Source organism: Canis lupus, chromosome 34, assembly GCF_048164855.1.
Source record: "Canis lupus baileyi chromosome 34, mCanLup2.hap1, whole genome shotgun sequence".
In the NCBI taxonomy this organism is placed as follows: domain Eukaryota; kingdom Metazoa; phylum Chordata; class Mammalia; order Carnivora; family Canidae; genus Canis; species Canis lupus.
This window is the reverse complement of record NC_132871.1, coordinates 12,107,493-12,130,882: the sequence shown is the minus strand read 5'-3', so window position 1 is coordinate 12,130,882 and position 23,390 is coordinate 12,107,493. Positions and strand designations below refer to the sequence as shown.

The 23,390-nt window shown below is 46.3% G+C and overlaps 1 protein-coding gene across 1 annotated transcript; it reads right to left on the bottom strand.

Moving 5' to 3' along the window:
• Positions 1 to 3,085: 3,085 nt before the first annotated feature.
• Positions 3,086 to 21,494, bottom strand: CHRNA1 (cholinergic receptor nicotinic alpha 1 subunit). Its single transcript, XM_072811022.1, has 9 exons — positions 21,228 to 21,494; positions 15,324 to 15,469; positions 15,177 to 15,221; positions 13,374 to 13,483; positions 10,690 to 10,885; positions 9,950 to 10,187; positions 6,837 to 7,060; positions 5,481 to 5,720; positions 3,086 to 5,157 (listed from the first exon to the last, which is right to left on the bottom strand). The coding sequence occupies exons 1-9, from the start codon at positions 21,268 to 21,270 to the stop codon at positions 5,026 to 5,028; spliced, it is 1,374 nt and encodes a 457-aa protein (XP_072667123.1). The 5' UTR covers positions 21,271 to 21,494; the 3' UTR covers positions 3,086 to 5,025.
• Between the last annotated feature and the right edge of the window lie 1,896 nt (positions 21,495 to 23,390).

Here is a 23,390-nt window from a genome sequence, read left to right as displayed (position 1 = left end):
GGCCTTGTCTTAGCCATGCTGCCATAACCAGATACCAGAGTGGGTGGCTTAACCGACAAATTTATTTTCCCACAGTCTTGGAGGCTGGGAATCTGAGGTCAGGATGCCAGCGTGGCTGGGCATTGGTGAGGGCCCTCTCCTGGCTTGCAGGTGGCCGCCTGTGCGCCGTGTCTTCATATGGCAGCGAGTGGGGAAGAGAACAAGTGTTTCTCCTTCGAAAGCACTGATCCTGTTGTGGGGAGCCTACTCTGTCATCCTCATCTAAGCCTAAATTCCCAAACGCCCCATCTTCAAATACCATCACACCGAGGGTTAGGGCTTCAGTGTACAAATTTGGGGAGTTTGCCGTTCAGTCCATAGCAGTCCTCAGAGCTGGGAGAGAATAAATTTCTGTTTTAAGCCACCCAGCTTGTGGCACCCTTTCCTCACAGAAACCACCGGAACAAAAGACTTAGGGGCTATGGTTTGGGGGTCACAGCAAGGGCACTGGCTTGGGGAGGCTGTGGATGCACATGAATGGTGTGACAGTGACCTGGGCTCATGGGATCCAGACTCTGACCCTGGGAGGACCAGCGCTGGGCAGAAGTGGGCCAGGGCTGCTGCTGTGGACACACTTTGTCTTTGGCTACAGCACTGAAGATAGGGCCCCAGTACTACAATTGAAGGTGATTCATTGGCACGGACCCTTCCTGGGTCTCTTGCTAGGCTCTGCAGCTGGCACTGAGTACCTGGGCCTGCAGGACGAGCTGGGCCAGACAGCCCTGCACTTAGCAGCCAGCCTGCAGAGGCATCCATGGTGCAGAAGCTCTGTGTGGCACACACTGGGTTCCACAGCAGAGCATGGGCCACCCGGTGTGCTCCTGGCCTGCTGCCTGCATGGCTCCAGTCCCCACCCGACCCCTCCCTACTCAGGGCCCAAGCACATCCTTAGCAGCGACCCAAGAACCAGCTTGGAGAAGTTAGAGGAAAGTGAGGAGGACCGGAAGCTGCAGGCTGAAAATGACAAGGACCACTGCCCAGGCCATGTGGCCACCATCCGCGAAGAGGCAGGCACGGTCTGGTTACTCCAGGAGCCCCACACGGCTGAGCTGCTGGAGATCCTCCCGCGAGCAGGCTCAGAGCCTGCTACCCTCCCCCCACCTGTGGCCGCACCCCAGCAGGTGGCACCATGCTTGGGCCCCAACCCACCCCTGCCTGGCTCTTGCAGCGCAGTGGTGACAGTGACAGGATGAGGAGTCGGGGAAAGACCAAGCCACCCAGCTGGGAGGCCGGGGTAAATCAGCAGGCAGGAAAGGGGGGAAGAGCTATGAAGGGGAGCCTTGAGGCCGACCTTGGGCTGCCACAGAGGGAGAACATGGGCTGCAGTGAGGACAGACCCAGCAGGGGTGGTGGGAAGAAATTAAGGCAGTGGCACAGGTGCAGGAGAGACCATGGCTGTGGTGACTGGTATACGCAGGCGGCGGTAGGTGGCAGCATTGGGTGACTTTGGGGGCAAGAGTCGGAGAACTCAGGCTGTAGGAATAGGAGCATAACCTCTGGCAGCAGTGATCCGAAGGTGGGTGGTGGTGGGGGAAGCCCTTAGCCAGCAGCAAGGAGGTTTAGTTGGAAAACCCGGGCAGCAGAGACTCTCCCTTGGGCAAGGGACAGCCCTGAGTGGTGGGACTGGAGGAATTTGGGTAGAGGTGGAGGGAGAGACCTCAGGTGGCTGCGGCGGCCCAAGAACAGGCGTGGGCCTAGAACTCAAGTAGCAGCTCTGGGAGAAATGACCTCGAACATGGTGGTTTGAGAGCCAGGGGAAGAAACTGAGGCTTGAAGACAAGACCCGGTTCCTAGGGTGGGGTAGGTTTAGGGGGGCAGCGGGCAAGGATGCCTGAGCCCCTCTGCCTGGCGCCACTACCCCCAGGAGGAATACAATGGCCATGTGGTCCCTAGTGGCCGAAGCCAACACTGCCAGCTGCCACCCAGCCTCAAAATCGCTCCCTGATGACCCCATCTGATTCGTTTAAATGTTAACATAATTTCTGATTAAAAAAACAACAACAACACAAAAACAACCTCCCAGTTCTGACACCTAGGGGCAGAAAAAGAGAAGACCTAGAGATCAGAGCTCTGGATAGTTCTGCGTCCACCCTCAGTCTATAAATGCACCCCCATCAGCACTTACCTGCCTGCGTCGCAGTTCCAGGATGCTCCTTACTTCCCAAGAAGGCCTCCTGCTATGCAGACAGAGCTGCTCATCGACAGAGCTGCACGGGTGGGCACAGGGGGGCCAGGCCCTCAGCAAACGCCTCTCGCCTCTCAGTGGGGAGACAGATCCCAGCACCCCCTGCTTCCCTTCCCGTTGTGTCAGTGGTCTTCTGGAGACCAAGCCCACACTAAGGGAAGAGATTCCAAAGATGAAAACCTTTTTTAAAAAATTTATTTACTTATTTATTCATGAGAGAAAGAGAGAGGCAGAGACACAGGCAGAGGGAGAAGCAGGCTCCATGCCGGGAGCCCGATGCGGGACTCGATCCCGGGTCTCCAGGATCACGCCCTGAGCCAAAGGCAGACATCCAACCACTGAGCCACCCTGGTGCCCCAGATGAAAGCCTTTGACATGGTGACACTGATGGGACATATTTAGTGGCTGATGGAGCTACATGCCGCAGCACTGTGGCATCCACTTAGGCTGGCTCTGCTGGGCCAAGGGGTATGTGCTGAGGGGCTTTGCTTTGTGGGGGAAGAGGGGTTATTTGATGTAACCGACATAGGGCAAGAACAGAGTTTGGAGATTTGGTTTGTTATCACATCACTCTGTGACCTGAGGGAGGTCACTTCCCTAAAACTTTGTTTCCTCATCCTTAAGACAAGGAGAATGGAAGTGACTTTTCAGTTCCTTCTCCAAATCAATAGTCAGTCCTGGGAGACTAGACCAGATTAGGCAAAGAGCAAATTCTTTTTTGGTCATCTGTCTTTTTTTTCTTTTTTAAAGATTTTATTTATTCACGGGGGTGGGGGGCAGAGACATAGGCAGAGGGAGAAGCAGGCTTCACGTGGGGAGCCCCATAGGAAACTCGATCCTAGGATCCCAGAATCATGACCTGAGCCAATGGCAGACACTCAACCACTGAGCCACCCAGGCATCCCATCTTTTTTGGCGTCTAACTGTGGTAAACATATGTATATAATGTGACACGTTTTTACCATTATTTTCATTCTTTATTTCTAATTGTGTCAAAATATGCTTAAAATTTACCATCTTAACCATTTTTAAGTGTACAATTCAGTGGCATTAAGTACATTCACAATGGCGTGCAACTGTTGCCACTGTCTGTTCCAGAACTTTCCCATCATCCCAATCTGAAATTCTAACCATTGATCAATAACCCACCCCTCCCCCTAAAACCCTGGCAATCTCTATTCTACTTTCTCTCTCTATGGATTTGCTTTTTCTAGGTACCCCATTTAAGTGGAATCATGGGATTTGTCCTTTTGCGTCTGGCTTATTTCATCAAGCATGTCTTCAAGGTCGGTCCAAATTGTAATATACATCAGGATTTCGTTCCTCTTTAAGGCTGAATTATACTCCATAGTATGTATATACTGCTTTTCCACTGATGGACACTCGGGTTGTTTCTGAAACCTTTTAGTATCATAAATAATGCTGCTGTGAACATTGGCATACAAGGGTGTGTTCAAGTCCCTGCTTTCACTTCTGGTGGGTTATCTCCCTAGGAGTAGTTACTGGATCGTATGACAATTCTTTGAGTGTTTTGAGGAACCACCAAACTGTTTTCCCTTGACTTTACTCTAAAACGAAGGCACTGTGCCCTGCCATGGGTGTGTGCTTGAGAATTCCTTGGAGAAGCAGCTTGAAGCCACCTGGGTTCTGAGAGGCCACCTAGAGCCCAGGGCTACCCCCTTTCCACTTCTGGAGTGAACTATGTTGTGGCTGGGAAGTGGCTATGAAGAAAAATCATTTTCTCTCCTGTTCACTTGTCTGGAATTTTAGAAATGGTGGTGATATGTGCATACATTTCTGATTTCACTGATAGAACTAAAACCCCAAACATGACTGCCTGAGGACTGGGGAGGGGAAAGGCCAGGAGGTTTAACTGGGAAGGCAGAAAGTGCTTGACACTAAGACTGAAGCTCTCAGAACCCAGAGCAGAGCTAGGGTTGGCCTAGGTCAGGTGGGAAGGGGCCACAGGAGCTAGTGAACAGATGAGCTGACCCAGCCGTGAGCTGCTTTGAATCCACATTTGGTCTGGTTTCAACTCTCAGTTCTTCTACTTGCTAGCTTGGGCAATGAGCTTCAGCTTCTCAAGTGCAGTTGCCTCACTTGTAAAATGGGGACAGCATGAAAAGTCAGGAGGATGGAATAAAACCACATTTGTGAGATGATTCTCACAGTGCCTGGCCCTCACACTCAGTATAGCTCAGGAAACTAGCTGGCTATGTTCCTCAAGTCCTGAGCATCACACTGAGGTGCTGTGTTAGACTGGGAAGCCCTTCCCTCACCTCCCAGTTCTAGAAATCTGCTTTAAAGTTTGGGGTTTTGATGCAGTTTGCATCTTGGTGGCTGTTCTAGAACTTACCTCTTGCCTTTCTAAAGTTTCTCTCTGAATGAAATGCTTTATCTTTTGGGGACTGGCAGATGGGCTTACTTGTAGGTGCAAAACTGACTTTTAAGCAAAGGGTACATTCTTTGCTTTAAAAACTTAAAAAAAAAAAGCATACCAATAGAAAACCTGTTATTCTGGTTATTCTGGGCAAAACTCTTCCAGATGCCTTTGGAAATGAATAGTTCCTGTTAGTGATCTATTTCATTTACTAAAACGGGCTCATTCTCCAGGCAGACAGAGCAGGATTGAAGGAGAAGCAACGTGCAAATACTTGAGGCCATAAACTTATGTAAATATAAGTCATTGGCATTAATCGTAAATACAGAAAATTAATGTCTGGTAAGTGAGCTTGTATCAAAGAAGACAGATCTTTCTGTCCTCCCCGCCTTTCTCTGCTCTGTGCGGTGCTCAGCTCTGCTCATCCTTGCTGATTTAATTCAATGAGCCGACCTGCAAACACAGCCAGGGTTCCAATGATACAGACGAGCATGAAGACTCCAAGGAGGATGTGGTCCATCACCATTGCAACATACTTCCATTCCTCAGCCGCCTGGGAGAGAGAAAAGTGTTAGAATTTCCTAAAGGTGGTCATTCGACACACAGTGTTCATGTTATGCATCGTCTATGGCCCATTCAACTGTAGATCTCAAAGCCCTTGACATCCCTTGGCTGGCATTGTGATCTTTATTTTCCAAAAGATGGTTCACAATGGGATGGCTCAGCGGCTTAGAGCTAGATGGTCACTGATGCACATCACAGGTCAGCAGCAGCCTCTTGCATGCCAGCCTACCCATCAAGACAAACCCGCCCATCCGTGGTCAAGTGTTTGATCATCTAAACCTGGAGGTGTGGGTTTCAAACCATAGAACTTACATTATTGGACTCCTGGTCTGACTTCATCGTCTCTGCGATGTATTTGACTCCTTCAATGGCACTTTTTACCTCGGGATGTTTGATCAGGGGAGAGTGGAAACCCATGGGTGGAGGCCCTGGCTTCCCAGAAATGTCAGAAATGTCAATGTCTTCCGTAAAAATCTTTTTGTCTTGTTTTTCTCTGGATGGTCTTTTCATTGTGGAGAAGAACATGATATTTGGGATAGTGTCGATAAAAACCTAACATAAAAAAGAAATCCATGCATGAGAATTACTGCCAGCAGGGCAAGTATCAGACTCTAACTTTGAACTTAGCAATGTGACTTTGGACAAGTCATTCGGCTTCTCTGGGCCTTAGCCTCTTTGTCTTTAAAATAAAAGGACTACACGAGATTTTCTCAAAGATTCCTGCAGGCATACCCTGTGGCCTGTCAAATGACTATAGTTAATAGAGATGATTCTGTAATGTGAGCAGTTCGCCACTGGAGAGAGCCTGCGTGCAGCTATTGGACTCCATGAGAAGCCAGTGAGGCTGGAGCTTCCAGCCCTCCTGTAGGTACCGGCTTCTTTCAAAGCCATGTGTTAGCAGGACAGTATGATTAAAGAAAAGGTCTTCCTGGCTAAAAGAATATATAAGGGTCCGGCCTCCTTAACAGCTACACTGTTTTCTTCTATTTCTTGTTCCTGAAGAAATGCAACATAGGGGTTGCCAGGGGTCCTAAGAGTCTCTATAGATGCAGGGCCTGATTATCTTCCCCACAGGATACGTTGCAAGCAGCAGTGTCTCTGTCAATTCATGACAAAGCTTTTGCATTCCACAGAAAAGACCGTGGACGTTAGCGTCTCTGTGAAGTTTTATTTAAAAAACTGGCATATTTGAAATGTTAACACATTTTAAATTTCAATAATGTAAATATTTGAGACCAAGTCCCTTACCCAAACTCACTTTTTGACAATTTCTTGTCAAGCACCCCCTCCATCTCTAGCCCTTATTCTATTCTCGGCAGATGATTTTCCCCGCAAAATATAAGCAGTCTGTTCAGAGATTGGAAGACATATGAACAGAAATCTCAAGAATTTCACAGCATCTGAAGAAAAAGTGATTTATTCACTTTCTCTCATCGAAGAGATTATTTAAGCTTGAATTTGAAGGGGGCTGGTAATTCTGTTTTTCTTCTGTGTCTGGAGAGATTACGAGTTATTTATCCCTAGAAAGAGGCTAAAGGAAGTTCCTTCCAGAAATCCCCTAAAAATCCCCAGAAAGGACTCTCAGGTCCTAAGTACCCACGAGTGTTAGCCAGAATTCCACGGGCCGCGTTCTGGAGGGCGAGACTTTGCAGGGCCTCGCTCACTCACCTTGCGTACCCAGTCGGGCATGACGTGGGTGCTGGGGGAGCGGTGGTGTGTGTTGATGACGATGACGGTGATGATGATGGACGCGATGACAAACACCATGGTGAACAGCATGTACTTCCCAATCAAGGGCACGGCGCTGGAGGTGGAAGGGATCAGCTCCACGATGACCAGGAGGAACACGGTTAGAGACAGCAGGACAGAGATGCTTAGAGTCATCTTCTCTCCTGGGCAAAATGAGGAAGAGATACAAGCGTGCGTTTGTTATGGGCTGACTCATGGGCTGAATCGTCGTACCCTCCAGTTTTATCTGTGGAAGCCCTCAGTCTCAGCACCTCAGTGACTGCATTTGGAGACGAGGCCTTTAAACAGGTTATTAAGTCAAAATGAGCTCGTTAGGGAGGGCCCTGATCCAGTAAGACTGGTGTCCTTCTAGGAAGAAGAGATTAGGACACAGACACACACGGAGGAAAGACCAGGTGAAGACACAGGGAGAAGGCAGCCATCTGCAAGCCAAGGAGAGAAGCCTCAGAGGAAGCCAAACCTGCTGACATCTTGACTTCTAGAACTGTGTGGAAATAGATTCCTGTTGCCTAAGCCACCCAGTCGGGGTACTGTGTTATGGCAGCTCTAGCAAACTCATGTACCACAGAACCCAAGGGTGAGAGCAATGTGGCCCACATGATGCTGGGGAAATCTCTTAAGCAGAATTTGGTCCTATGAGACCGTAAGGACCGTTAAGTGTGCTGACAATGGCACACTTGGCATTTCTCATTAGAGGCTGCCCAGCAGTTAGTGATCTACCCTTGATATTCCAGAATTCTGTTGCTTGGAAGAACTCAGGAACCAAGTGCACCAAGCTGAGTGACAAGCTAGACTCCAGGTGGCAGTTTTTCCATCTACAGCAGAATGTCATAAACCTTCCAAAACTGAACCTGATCTACTTGGTACCCACCAGTGGATGGGCAACCCAGAAGTAGGCGTGTCATTTTGTCATTAGGAAAGGAAGGTACAGGATCAAAAACAATAAACTACTTAGTTTTTCAAATTCATCTAAGAGGGTAATTTGGGATTTCCCTGCCCCAAGATATTTTCACCAGGCCGTATACTTTCAGGGGAACAACTCCCTGTTGAGTTGTTGGTAGGGTCTTGGTGTGGCAAGCAAAGAGGGAGGGGCTAAATAGCACTGGAGTATTTTTGTGGGGACTGACCACCTTAGATGCAGTTGTTGTTGTTGTTGTTAAAGATTTTATTTATTTATTCATGAGAGACACAGAGAGGCAGACACACAGGCAGAGGGAGAAGGCTCCCTGCAGGGAGCCCGATGTGGAACTCGATCCCAGGACTCCAGGATCATGACCTGAGCCAAAGGCAGACACTCAACCACTGAGCCAACCAGGTGCCCATTAAAGAGCCTTTGGAAGGGACTTTCCTGGGGCTGATCTTGCCGTTCACTTTGGGAAACCCTTGGGTTGCCCTACTCTCCTCCCATACTGGATGCTTCCAGATGCTAGGAGTATCTACAGGATACAGAGTGGATGCAAACAAGAAATAATGAATTCTACCCAATGAGGAGAAGTCTACCTAGTGGGTAGGAAAGTTTTTAAAAGTGAAAAAAAGGGGCAGAATTATAAATATGAAATATTGATCAAGTTATACCAAATTTCTCAATTAATAATAATAAGAGCTAGCATTTATCAAGCATTCCCACTGTTCTAAATGCTTTTTAAGCCTAAACCATTTCACATTTACAGAAACTCTGATTGGTTTCCATATTACCCTGCCTGGCATTTTCTCTCTTCACTTTAAGAAGTTTCATTTGATTAGAAAGTCAAAAAACAAAGATTGTGTTTGTGATCATTTGTTTAAAGATAAATACAATTGTAAGTACAACATGCATTCTGTGGGGCAAATTCTTTTTTTTTTAAGATTGTATTTATTTATTTAAGTAATCTCTATACCCAATATGGGGCTTGAACTCACAACCCTGAGATCGAGAATTGCATGTTTTACTGATTGAGCCAGACGGGCACCCCTTGTGGGGCAAATTCTCTCTTATTCTCTACTGTGGCCCTGCCACATAATAATTGTTCAGCAAATATGTTGAATGAGTGAGCGCATATGAATCTTTTTTCCTTTTTCCTTGTTAGAAAGTTGGACTTGGGGGACACCTGGGTGGCTCAGCAGTTGAACGCCCGCCTTCAGCCCAGGGCCTGATCCTGGAGTCCCGGGATCGAGTCTCGCATTGGGCTTCCTGCATGGAGCCTGCTTCTCCCTCTGCCTGTGTCTCTGCCTCTTTCTCTCTGTATCTCATGAATAAATAAATGAAATCTTTAAAAAAAAAGTTGGGCTTGTGTCTGTGTTTATCATTTTGATATAATTGTTACCTGTCATAAGTTTGATGACTGTTGGGACCACCTTTCTTTGTCCCTACTTGTCTGCCCTAAATTGTTTATGAGCAGTGCCTTCAAGCAGGTACTCGTGCCCCCTTTTCCCCTTTGCTGTGGATTGTTGGTCTTCGATGAAATTATGTCACAGATGTGATTACCGGGTAGGAGGTAGGGAAGTTGCCCGGGCTGATATGTGAGAGAGAATTGCCACTTGGGAAGTATGGTCTCGTGGATAAAGATACTGCCATCTGGAAAACAGACATGCAGAAGCTATTTTCAAGTGTCAAGCAGTGGGCAAAAGAGGCAAGACTTGGATTCATCAGCATATAGCAAGTGGTGTCATAGCGGGAGTGACCTGTGACCCAAGCCTTACCCGGCACGTTTCTGGGCACACCGTAAGTATTCAGCAAGTAAGTACTGGTGGTTATGCACTTTAACTCGACTGCACTGTGTGTGTGCGCCTCCAGGGTCACGTCCACCTGTGCCCACCCTTGTAGACTGCTCCAGCTGTGAGCGCTACGCACGGTGACTCGCCACTGAACGTGGCCACTCAGGAAGTGCATCCTCCCAGTGGTGATGATTTGGGCCTGTCCACCTGTATTTGTTTATTAGCCCATGATTATTTATGGCTTCCCCCAAAACAGCAGCATGGGATGTGTCAGCGGCGGCAGCAGCGTCTACACCCCAGCGGCATCCACAAATAGCGGCCACGGCGTCTACACCCACCTGAGTCCGTAGGGAGGTAGAACACCAGGCCGGTTAAGAAGGAGAAGAGCAGGCAGGGAATGATGACGTTGACGATGAAGTAGAGAGGCAGGCGCTGCATGACGAAGTGGTAGGTGATGTCCAGGTAGGGGGTGGAGGGGCAGCAGGCATAAAACACCCAGTGCTTCCAGCCCCGGGACTCCTTGATCACCCACTCTCCACTTTCCATGAAGTTGCTCAGGTCGGGCTGGTCGCTTTCCTGAGAAGATGAAATGAAACTTTGAAAAGCTGTGTCACCCTGAGGAGGGCTGGGTTTCACTCTCAGCTGCACTAGAGCAACGGAGTCCAGTGCCATCACATATCCAGGAAGGAACCCAGGAGGATCTCTTCCAATTTGGGTCTTAGAGTCTTTTTCTATAAGGTAAGAGGAGTTTGGACTACTGGGATCCTCCACGTTGACTGCACATTCAAGTCACATGGGAACTTGACAACATATCTGTGCTTTAGTCCCACCCCAGACTGATGAAGCCAAAATTCCTGGGACTGAGCCGGGGTATAGGAATTTCTGTAAGCTCCCGGGTGTTCCCATGCGCACCCATCAATTGAGAACCGCTGAATTAAAAAAAAGAGAGAGAGAACCGCTGAATTAGATGATCCCCAAAGTTCTAACTGGTGCTGAGAGCCTGCGACTCTGGAGGGACAGAGTGGACACCTGGATTACGCTTCCACATCCAGCCTCATCAAGTGAGGTTGGCACCTACCGGGTTAATGGCCACCACCGAGCCGTCATAGGTCCAGGTGCCCAGCTTCATGCTGCAGTTCTGTTCATCAAAGGGAAAGTGGGTGACAATGATCTCACAGTAGCTTTTGAAGATGGCCGGAGGTGTCCATGTGATGTGGCCCGTGTAGTCCAGGAGCACTTTGGTGAACTTGACAATGGCAAAGTCACCATCTGCACTGCAATTGGGATCAAAGAGGAACATGACTCTAAGTGACGGATGAGCCTTCGGTTCTGCTTGGGGATGTTAGCAGGAGACAGCTGTTAATTATTCAGGTGCTAATTATAGATGCTTTCATTCGTGCAGTGTCACTTTTTATTCATGGCAGCATTTCCCAAATTTGTCTGATAATCACTGGGGTGTTTGTTTAAAATATAGATTTCTGAGCACCATCTAAGCACTAAATTGGAATATCTGGGGAAGAACCTGGGAATCTACAGTTTTAAAGAAATAACAGGTAACACTATATACCAGATGTGTTTTTCCCAGTTCTCAGTAGTATTTGTAGTGTTGATCTCCATCTATCCCTTCCCCAATATACTTGGAAAGTTAATTGGGAAAAAAACCAGGAATTTTTAATAAAAACACGTCCAGTGGCTCATGACTATGGTAAAGAGATAAAGAAGGGTTCTGTTTTCTTTTTCAGAAATATCTAGAACTCAGGGTGGAGACACAAACTCAGATGCCTCCAGGGCCAGGCAGCTGAGGAAGGTGTGAGGGGTGAGGGGAGAGCCTTCTCTCCTCTCAGGAGGGCACCACTCAGCTTTGCAGTGGTGTCCTCTTGTGAGTGAAGGCCTAATACTGCCAGATACTTGGTTTCTTCCTCGGAAGCTGGAAATCTAGGTTTTTTAAAAATCCAAAATATCCATGTTTGTGAATAGGGATTTTTCTAGAGAGACAAAACTCCAGAGTTTAATGTGATATTTTTCAATTATCAGATGTTGGCACTAAGTTTCATTTTAAAAATCCACCATAGGGATCCCTGGGTGGCGCAGCGGTTTAGCGCCTGCCTTTGGCCCAGGGCACGATCCTGGAGACCCGGGATCGAATCCCACGTCGGGCTCCCAGTGCATGGAGCCTGCTTCTCCCTCTGACTATATTGTCTCTGCCTCTCTCTCTCCCTGTGACTATCATAAATAAATAAAAAAAAATTTTTTTAAATCCACCATAGTAGAAGGGCACCTGGGTGGCTCAGTCAGTTAAGCACTGCCTTTGGCTCAGGTCATGACCCTAGGATCCTGGGATCGAGCCCCATGTGTTTGGGCTCCCCACTCAGCAAGGAGCCTGCTTCTCCCTCTCCTTCTGACCACCCCCCGCCCTGCTTGTGCGCTCTCCCTCTCTCGCTCTCAAATAAATAAAATCTTTTTCAAATTTAAAAATAAATAAATAAATAATCTACCGTGGTAGATAATAAAATATAACAAGCCACTTGTGCAGGCCATATTCAGTGGGCAGTCCACTTGACTCCAAACAGTCTGTGTCTTGGAGCCTTGGCCAAAGGTATTAGAATAGATGCTGAACAGGTGGGTGGGGTCTGCCCTGGGGGACTTTCAGGGACATATGGCATATATTGGTGCCTCACTTCATAATTCAAGAGATTTTCTTCCCACTGATTTTTCCCTGGGACAGAGGTGAGGCTCTATCCAAAAAACTGGTTTTAAACCTTCTCAAAAGAGCCCCAAAGAGCAGAGGGCCACAGGATCATCTAGATCTGTCTCTATAAGCAAGCAAAACACGGTTCTCTCCACACCAGGGTGTTTCTAAGGGAGCTTGTCAAGAGGACCTGAGGATTTTAATTGCTTCTCTTAGATTCTTACTGAAAGAGAAACTTAACACAAGACACTCTGCTCTCTCAGCGTATTTGTCCAAAAAGGTTACACAAATGATTGGTTAATTTGACTCAAGCTTGAATCGCAGGTATAATTGGGAAATATGTAGTAGAAAATCAGTGTAGGAGGGACGGCCTTAAAGGGTGTCATTTCCATTCCCAAGCCCTTGCCGCCCTCCCTGGTCATTCTGCTAGAAGGCGCAGCCTGCTTGGACCGACCGACACCCGCTGTAGAATGTCAGACTGCAAATCCTCTAGGCCGACGGCCGATGCTCCTCCCTGGGAAGGATGCTCTTTGAAATGAACATTCCCTGACAAATGAAGGGCATATGATAATGAACCTGTCATTAAACCAGAGTGTCTTGAATCACATTATAATTTCACAACATGCAGTCTGTCACGGAGCCCAGTGGATGGGCTACGCAGGCATCCCAGGCCATCAGCAGCACACGATGTCTTGGGATGCCGTGAGGCTGTGATGGATAACAACCCCGGGAGGTTCAGACCTATTGGTAGGAAGGACATTTAATTCCAAGGAACTCAATTATATGAATTTGGGTTCCTTGGATAGTTGCCATACACCCTTCAGGAGCTCTCGGGGATTAAATGTCCCCCACCCCACAGCCCCGATTCAATTTGGCTCTGATAATTGTTTCTATTCATAACACGAGACACCATATGGCACCCCTAGCATGTCAACTTGGCTCTTGGTTTTTAAGGGTTATTTAATGTGAACGCTGGTGAGAAGCATACTGAGAGTGGCAGCCCTTCCGATAGGGCACTTGGGCTCCACCTGCCCCAGGAATGTCCCCCTCCGCAGCCTGTGTGCTTTGCTTACTTGTTATAGAGAACGAGGTCTGGGCGCCAGATCTTTTCCGAGGGAATGTGAATTTTTTTCACGCCACCATAGTCCTCTGGATTCCATTTTAGGTTGTAATCCACCCATTGCTAGAAATGAAGATATTTCACTAATAAAAAGAGCTTAAAAAACATTTTAAAAAAATCTAAGGTTATCAAGGGGCACCTGGGTGGCTTAGTCAGTTGGGTGTCCGACTTTTGATTTTGGTTCACATCATGATGGGATGTTGCCCTGGGTTGGCGCAGAGTCTGCTTGAGACTTTCTCCCTCTTGCTCTGCCCCTCCTCCCTGCTCTCGCTCGCTCGCTCGCTCTCACTCTCTCTCTAAGATACATAAAACTTTCAGAAATAAATAAAATCTAAAGTTATCAAGAGTCCTGATGGGTATGATAGTTCAGATATTGACAAAAATTGTGCTCCAGTAAAAAAGATTTGATTCAGAATTCAGCTTAACTAAAGCTTTACTTTAATAAATGATAACAGCCAACACTCCTATAGTACTGACTCCATGCAGGCACTGTTCTGAACATTTTACATATATTCATGATTTAGTCTTCACAACAATCCTATGAGAGAAGAGTGATTATTGACCCCATTTTACAGATGGGAAAACAAAGTACCCCAGGTTATGCCCCTGGGTGGTGGCACATCTTGCCATGTCACACTACCCACCACTGCCCATAGGAGAATGACCCTATTGTGAACATTTCCCTCAAGGAGGCAATGTCATCTTTTAAAAATATTCTATTTTCTGGCAGCCCTGGTGGCTCAGCGGTTTAGCGCCGCCTTCAGCCCAGGGCGTGATCCTAGAGACCCGGGATCGAGTCCCACGTTGGACTCCCTGCATGGAGCCTGCTTCTCCCTCTGCCTGTGTCTCTGCCCCTCTCTCTGTGTTTGTCATAAATGAATAAAAAATCTTTTTAAAAAATTCTATTTTCTCCTACATTATAAAAATAATGTGTGTCCAGTGCAGCACATTCAGATGACACAAGGTCACGAACTAAACCGTCTCCCCCCAAATTTGTATATTGAAGTCCTAATCCCCAGGACCTCAGAATATAACTTTACTTGGAGACAGGGTCTTGATCAAGGTAATTAGGTTAAAATTAGGTCATTGAGGGACACCTGGGTGGCTCAGTGGTTGAGAGTCTGCCTTTGGCTCAGGGCATGATCCTGGAGTCCCGGGATCGAGTCCCACATCGGGCTCCCTGCATGGGGCCTGCTTCTCCCTCTGCCTGTGTCTCTGCCTCTCTCTCTCTCTCTCTGTCTCTCATGAATAAATAAGTAAAATCTTTAAAAAAAATTAGGTCATTGAGGTAGGCCCTCATCCAACATGAGTCATGTCCCTAAAGAAGGTGACATTTGAAGACACACACATTCAGGAAGAATGCCATGCGAACGTGACTTTGGCCAACTATATGCAAAGAAGGAAAGCCTGCAGCAGATTCCCCCTCACAACCCTCAGAAGGAACCAGTCCTGCCAGTACCTTGATTCTGGACTTCTGGCCCCAAGAAGTGCAAGAAGATAAAGTTCTTTATCTGTGGCTTTGTTTGCGGTAGCCTAGCGAACTAACACGCACAAAGCACAAAGTAAAACACACACACACACACACACACACACACACACAGATACCAGCAAATATGACCCATAATCCCATGACATGGAAATATTTACTTCCATCATGTTGGTATGCATCCCCGTTACCCAGATTGATCCCCTCTGGGCCCAGGTTACATTCCAGACTGAATACAGATGACATCAATGCACTTATCTAGCTCCATACCTGTTTCAGCCGCACATTGGTTGTCACAATCTGATTGACTTCATCCTGAAAAAAGATAAGACCCCATATTTAGGGGTAAGGAGGGGAGCAGAGGGGAGGGTGCTCTAGGGTGAGAGGCGTGGGGAGCCCCGAGGGCTGCTGTCTCACCACGTTGATGAGCTGTATCAGCTGCAGGCCCACGGTGACCTCCACGGCCTGGCGGTGGTCTTCCACTGGCCGAACCACACTGTTGTAATCTTCAAATAGCTTTGCCACCAGGCGGGTCTCATGTTCAGAGCCCACGACGACGCCAGCTGGGACAGCAAATGACACACATGCTGTCAGATTCCGCTCCCCACCCTCCACAAACCCTGACATGAGTAATGGAGGCGTGACCAGCTAATGGAAGGCACGCAGGCCCCCGTGTTGAAGGGCTCCCAGTGCAGCTTTTCTGGTTCTAAGTTCCTTTCCAGTCGCAGCTGCTGGTGTGGTCCCTTCCCAGTGGGTGTGCCAGATTATCATGACACTTGTGCTTTGAACAGATGACATTCCTTAATACAGCTGCTGGTGGAATCAGGTTTGCTCGGTGCACACACACAAGGAGAGGAGTCCACACAAAAGCCAGTCTCCGTATTTCAGAGTCTAGTCTTGGGGTAATGAAATCTCCGGTTGGCTGGCCTCAGCTCTCACAATGCTCTGAACAGCCAAAAATTGATGCCGGTTCATACCCACTAGGATGGCAAGAATTCACAAAATCAAAAAACAGTAAATATTGGTGAGATTCTGGGGCCCTCATGTGTTGCTGGTGAGAATGTGAAACGGTGCAGCCGCTGTGGGAGACAGGTTGGCACACGGCTTCCATGCGGGGTGATCATCTGACCTAGCGATCCCACTCCCAGGAGTATCCCCCAAAGGACTGTCCACACGGAAACTTGTTCACCCGTGTTCACGGAAGCACTGTCCGTAAGAGCTAAAAAAGATCGAGACGATCCGAATGTCCATCAGCAGATAATGGATGGGCAAATTGTGGCATATCCGTGCAGTGGGTATTACCCATAAAAATGAATGAAGTTTTGATTTATGCTACAATGTGGATGAGCCCTGAGAACATATGCCAAGTGAGAGAAATCAAACACAAAGGGGCACATATTGGAGGATTCCACTTATATGAAATAGTCAGAATAGGTAAATCCATAGAGATAGCAGATTAGTCATTAGCAGGGACTGAGGGAACAGGGAGGGGGGTAACTGTTACTGGGTACATGGGTACGGGTTTCCTTTTGGGCTGATGAAAATGTTCTGGAATTAGATAGCAGTGATGGTCGCATAACATTGTGAATGTACTTAATGCCACTGAATCATACACTTTAAAATGGTAATTTTAGGGACGCCCGGGTGGCTCAGCGGTTGAGTGTCTGCCTTCGGCTCAAGGCATAATCCCAGGGTCCTTGGATCGAGTCCCATATTAGGCTCCCTAAATGGAGCCTGCTTCTCCCTCTGTCTGTGTCTCTGCTTCTCTGTGTGTGTGTGCCTCTTGTGAATAAATAAATCTTTTTAAAAATGCTGATTTTAGGGCAGCCTGGGTGGCTCAGAAGTTTAGTGCCGCTTGCAGCCCCAGGTGTGATCCTGGAGACCTGGGATCGAGTCCCATGTCGGGCTCCCTGCATGGAGCCTGCTTCTCCCTCTGCCTGTGTCTCTGCTTCTCTCTCTCTGTGTGTGTCTCTATGAATAAATAAATAAAATCTTTAAAAAAAATAAAAATAATAAAAATAAAATAAAAATGCTGATTTTACGTAACGTATATTTTACCACAGCAAATTCGATATAATGTGTATTTTTCTGTAATTAAAAAAATAAAGTCACTGCTGGTGAGTATACATCCATGTTAAATGAGCATAGAGTAAAAACCATGTGCTTTTCTGACCTGGATCTGGGGCTACTATCTGGAGCATGAGTGACTCCTAGGAATCTTTACTGCATTTCCCTTCAGGATGGTGAGCAATGTCACCTACTCCTCTTAGACCCCACCGCCCTTTTATGTCTAGTGTTACACGGTTCTCATCAGCCTCTGGTGAGGCAGGCAGACCTGCATTCTCACCTGAGATCTGAGAGGCTGGAAGACGTCTCCAAGGTCCCGTGGCTAGGGCAGAGCTTGGAGGGAGCCCTGTCCTTTCGCTCTGTGCTCCTGCACTAACTCGAGATAACCAAGAGTGTGTTGTGGGCTGTCCTGGAAACTGCACAACTGCGCCTAGCATTATTCCCATGAGAAAAAGCGTTCCAAATTCCAACAAATGCCTTATGAAGGATCTTTGTAACTCAAGCCTTACGCGGATTGGGGATTGCCTGTTCGGGGTTAGGAGAGGAAGCAGACACACGATCCAGTTGCCCTAATGCATGTAACCAGATCTCCCCTTTCCGCAGGTTATTGCTGAAGCCACCATACCTTCTCCTCCAGCCAAGACAACTTTAAAAATGGAATGAGTGAGATGCTTTCCTTTTTTCCCCTGTAGTGTGAGTCTATTGCCTCTAAGACAGGTTATTATTTTTCTCCTTTATTTTATTTTATTTTATTTTTTTTTAATTTTTCTCCTTGAATCCTAAGTGTGAGAGTTGGTCAACAAAATAAGTAAAAAGTAATTACTTTTCCTGTTTTTATTAATTAAGGAAAATAATTAGCATATCCAGCTTAACGTAGCAGACGCTCTTCTGTGTGCTTTATATGTACTATTTTCAATCCTCATAACTGGGTGGGGTAGGTACTGTTCTTGTCCTCACTTTGCAGAGGAGGAAATTGGCCCATAGAGAAGTTGAGTGAGTTGTCCAGATTTCATAAATGGTGGAGCCAGGATTCAAGCCCAGAGCTCTTGCTCTCAGCCGTTATTTCTCATCCAGAATTTTGGATCATCTTGAAGTTACCAGTGTTGTGCAATGAGTTGAAACATTTTCATCCTCACAAAGAAATGTGTATTTTGTTGGTCGAGCTTCACTGATGGCCCTGTATGTGTATTATTCTATGGAATCCTTATAATAATTCTACAAGATAAGTCTTTACCGCTAGTTTTCAAGTGAGAAAACTGATATTTGGACAGTTGCTTGTGTTCATGGTTCCCAGCTATTTGGAGGTGGGACTCTAAATGCAGGCAGTCTGACCCCAGGTCTGTGCTCTTTCCTACCTCCCTCAAGATAAATGTATCATTTCCATCTGGATTTTTGAGACTTTCAGTATTTAGATGTCTCCATTATGACCTTCTGGGACTCTATGCATGTAATCCCTGACCTAACCTACCTCATTTCTAGTTTCCCAAGCTTTTTGAACCCAAAAGCATCCATGCGCAGCAGTTACTCATAACATCTCGCCCAAACCCCTGCATTTGATGACACTTCAAGGGGCCATGTTGTTCAAAGATCCAGTTTTTGCTGTCACCCTATTGAGCCCCTGGGACAGGGCAATCCTCTGTCCTCCACACCTGTCCGCCCTAGGCCCTTCCTGGCCCAGGGTGGGGGGCAGGGTACTGGCCTGGGTCACCAAGTGCCTTGGCCACTGAGTTTGAAACTATTGCTTTGACACTGCCTGGGCTGCTTATTTTTAAGTAACTGTTTATTTCCTGTTAACAGGAAGAACATACTAGAGAGCATCAGATAGAGCAGATGGCCCACACTATGAAGCAGGGAAACTGTGCAGGCCAACTCTGGTCCACCAGGGGAGGACTGGGGAGACAGGCCTTCCATTCCAACGACATTCACGACATTCACGTCTTCTCTCTCAGGCTCACTAATAGCAAGGGAGATTGCTCCTTCCCTAAGGCATTTCTAAGGAATTTCTGGAGAAGTCTCCATTTCTTAGATTGGATTCATTGGTGGTGTTTGGGGTTTTTTTGTTTTGTTTTTGTTTTCTTCCTCTTTGGGGGGAGGAAAAAGGACAAAGGGCAGAGTGAGAGAAAACATACAGGACTTGAGGTCAGAATTCTTTGATTCAAAAAAAAAAAAAAGAATTCTTTGATTCTGTCCTCAGCTCCAATGTGGTCTGGAAAGTTGGACCAATTCTCCATGGAGTCAATGAATCACAGTAAATACTTTCTTAAAGACAGGGTGTAAACTGATAAACGTACAGACAAATAAAAATGTCAAAGTCTTTCTTTTCAGCGAGATCATATGGGTAATCTTGATTCAGGTGGTGGTAACGTTAATTCACTCATCGAGCATTTATTGAGCTTTTACTGTATACAAAGCATTGCTTTAAGAGCTTTGAGATATTCAGAGGTGAATCTGATATGGATCCTGTCTTTCTACCCCATGGAAATTGACATTTGTCATTTACATAAATAGCTAGGAACAAGCTGGAAAGTAATATGGCAGTGCGATCCTTAGGATTCCAGAGATGGAAAGAGAAGAAAAGGTTGTAATGAAAGGTGGTGTGTGAGTAGAACAGAGGTCATTATATGGTAAGCTAGCATAAGAAAAAGTGTCCTTGATGTGAATGAGAATTTTGACCACAAAGAACTGATTCTAACTAGGGGAACCCAGCCACAGTTTCACAGTGTTCTTTCTGTACCATACTGGTTCGATTTGCACTTTTATGGAGGAACAGCCTGCTGGATTGGGCAAAAAGAATTTTATGTTTACCAGTCACTTTGGGTCATTCTTACCTCAAACTGGTGCTGTATCTCTTGCTACTTTTGGCAATTCCAGGCTGTTTTCTGACTAGGCACGTAATAAACCGAGTCTCCCACTGATCACATTCCACCATTTATAAACTAAGTAACCTCGGGCAGGTCATGTCTTTCAGCCTCGGTTTCTCTGTAATAACAAATCAAAGTTGTGCGACTGCCTCATCAGCTCAAAATTTCTGTGATCCTCTATGTGAATTGATTCCAGGAAACTCTAGGTTTGATCTAGATATATCTCACATACCTATTTAGATAGGTAAACATGCGTTTTCCAGAGGTCTTTGGTGTCCTAAGAGATTGCTTAAGGATTTTTATGTGTAAGTATATCACTGAAGAATTCTCATTGAGTGTAATGTCTGCAGGTGCATGTGTATGTAGACACACACGTGCATGTGCTCACACACACATGCATACACACACGTAGACACACACGCATTCTTGCACACACACTACCACCACCAGGCCAGTTTGGGTTGGCTCAAGTCCAAATCCCACAGGCTGTAATTTATCTGAGCTTAGATTATTTCCCTGAACTCTACTCTTGAAAAACATTAATAATAAAGCTCTTTACCTTTTTTGCCCAGAAGGCCTGTGTTTGTGTCAGAGCAATATTAGAGAAATCACAGAATGTCAGCCGCCTTGTTTCTCAGGTGGGATGATATCACCAGTAAACTTTTATATGAAGCAATCAGCAAACATCTCCTACTTCCCCCTACCGGAAGTTTGGGATTAAGGATTGCATTTCAGCTGCTGTGTTGTAACACATTCCAGAGGGGAATGCAGGTCAAGGGCTGTGCAAGGTTTTATAGTTTCAATTCAAACCCAAACCCACATGGAGTAAAACAGTAGGCAGAAGTGCATTCATACGAACTTTTTTTTTAAGCTTCAGAAGTTAAAAAAAAAATGACCAAATATTTCATCTCTTATGGAAAGAGTTTAGTTGCAATTATTCATAGGTTTCTCTCTCTGGCACATGTAGCTGTCAATCAGTCCTCTTCATGATCAGAAATCTCCCAGAGCAGCAAAAGGACTTGTTCACCATATTGTCTGTAATTAAAAGATGCCACTCTGAGTCCCTATAGTTGTTCAAATATGAAAACCGCTCTGGGAGGGTGGAAGGGGTGCTGAGTCTGATCAGCTGGGTGAGTCGATGCCAGGCACTGATGGAGGCAGAGATCTTCATGTCCACTTTATAGACTTTGACCCGGCAGCTCCTATTTTAATGGGATAACACCAACTAGCAATCTTTATCCACAAACTGAATCAAGCCAGCAGGAGTGAAAAACCGACAGAGGAGCCTCGGGCTGATACAGCCCTGCCATTCTGTGTTCCCATCAAAGAAGCAAGAAACTGGCCTGGGGACTTCTGATGCTTCACTGGAGAGCCCCTCAGCCCTGGCACTTACCTGAGCAGAGCCCAAGCAGCAGGAGGAGCGGCCAGGGCTCCATGGGCCGTGGACGCCGGTGTGGACTGGGGTCAGAGCGGTGGTTTGTGCTGCTTGCAGGCACTCTCTGGCTGGAAGCTTGGCTGCTGGAGGGTTTGGAAAGTGAGTCGACTCAGTGGAGCTATTGTTTTACACCACCTGTTTGTGGCAGTGACAGCTGGGCTGCCCAGGGCCTTGGAGCCCAGGGAGTTGCTGAGGGCTAACAGTGTTACAGGGTGCCTCACTTTACATGATTGCTATACCCTTGACGCGTTGAGTGTGAACCGCATTGTGTTTTAAATGCACCATGAGTTAGATTTAATAATAATAATAAAAAAAAAACCAAACCTATAGTAGGGAATGGATTGTTTTAAATAGTGAGCAACCCCCTCTGTTTTTGTATAAACCAGACCCTCATCTATGTGGAATGATTTGGATCAGGGTCTCTAGGTCTCAGTAGATACTCAGCTGTTTGTGTAAAACACTGATCATCCTAAATCACAGAAGTCTACATTCTACACACAGGATAGGACATTCTGGTTCATTCTAGACTCAGAGCCCATGGGCCTTTTGTACTGAATGAATTTGAGAAGAGTGTGGTCAGTGCCGAATCTACCATCGGAGAATTCCACATGTGGTTGGGGTTGGTTTTTAACAAAGGTGGCTTCTTCCATAAAACTGGTTTTATTGGCCCCTGGGGTGGCTGTTCCAGCCTCCCTCCCCGCATCAGGCAATACCTGTCCCATGGTGCACCATTAGCTGGAACAAACTGCCCACCTCCCACGTATTGTTATTCAAGTGAAGCGTAATTAGCGGCAAAGTGTCCCACTGAATAAGCATTAGTTCCAGGCTTTTACTCTCTTCCATCCATTCTCTGCCTCCTCTCTCTCAGGGAAGCAAAGAGCAGAGTGGTTCAGCTCTTCAATTTCTTTGTTAAAAAACAACCACCACTCTGAAAGCCAGCAGTTAGTGATTGCTCAGCCTGAGAAGTATTTTTACCAAAACAGGGAAGGAAGCACTTATTTGAGGAGACCCTGCCTGTTCCTTCCTTTTTCCCAAATTGAATCAGGTCCCTCATCTCAAGTCCAAGGACAGCGTCCTGACAAGCCTGCCCATTCTGGTGAGTCCACATGGAGCATTAGAGCTTGGAAGGTTGCAGGAGAGAGCTGCAAATGGACATTATTTGTGGGTTTTTTTTCTGTTTAAATTGTGGGAGAACAGCTCACTATCCACTAAAATTTGGTTCTCTCCTTTCCAAAGTATTGCACTTGGACTGTCTAGCCAGAAAATACATCCTTCCACCTGGCTCTTTGCTTATAGATGGGGCCATGTGACTGAGTTCTAGAAGATGAAATGTGAAGAGAAATTTTGAGACTCACAAAACTCTCAGCAGAGCGCTTCCGTGCTCTTCTAGTCTTTTCTTTTTAAATTTTAACCATTAACATAGAGTGTTAGCATTAGTTTCAAGGATACAATATTGTGATTCAACAGCTCTATGCTTTACCCAGTGCTCCTGGTGAGTGTATTCTTTTCTTCATCTTTTTCACCCATCCCCCGACTCACCTCCCCTCAGGTAACCATCTGCTCTCTACAGTTAAGAGTCCGTTTAAAAGTCCATTTCTGAGATTTGTCTCTTTCCCCCCTTTGTTCGTGTTTTTTTGTTTGTTTGTTTCTTTAATTCCACATATAGATGAAATCGTATGTTATTTATCTTTCTCTTACTGATTTATTTCAGTTAGCATTATGCCCTCTAGATCCATCCATGTTATTGCAAATGGTAAGATGTCATTCCCTGTGTGTATTTTATCCATTCATCAATCAGAGGACATTTGGGTTCTTCCCATAATTTGTCTATTGTAAATAATGCTGCAATAATCATAGGGGTGCATGTGTCTTTTTGAGTTAGTGTTTTTGTATTCTTTGGGTAAATACCCAGTAGTGGAATTATTGGATCATGGGTAGCTCTATTTTTAACTTTTTGAGGAACCTCCTTACTATTATCCACAGTGGCTGCACCAGTTTGCATTCCCACCAACAGTGTAAGAAGGTTCCCCCTTTCTCCACATCCTCACCAGCATCTGTTTTTCCTATGTTTTTTTTTTTTAATTTTAGCCATTATGACAGGTATGAGTTGTCTAACTGTGG

Bases quoted from the DNA above. Each gene is read 5' to 3' on its own strand.
- CHRNA1 (XM_072811022.1), bottom strand. From the start codon at position 21,270: ATGGAGCCCTGGCCGCTCCTCCTGCTGCTTGGGCTCTGCTCAG. The intron at 7,061-9,949 runs GTGGGTGTAGAC...CATTTTGCCCAG, and splicing joins CTACCTCCCTACGGACTCAG to GAGAGAAGATGACTCTAAGC. The intron at 5,721-6,836 runs GTGAGTGAGCGA...TTTTTATGTTAG, and splicing joins TGCCCGACTGGGTACGCAAG to GTTTTTATCGACACTATCCC.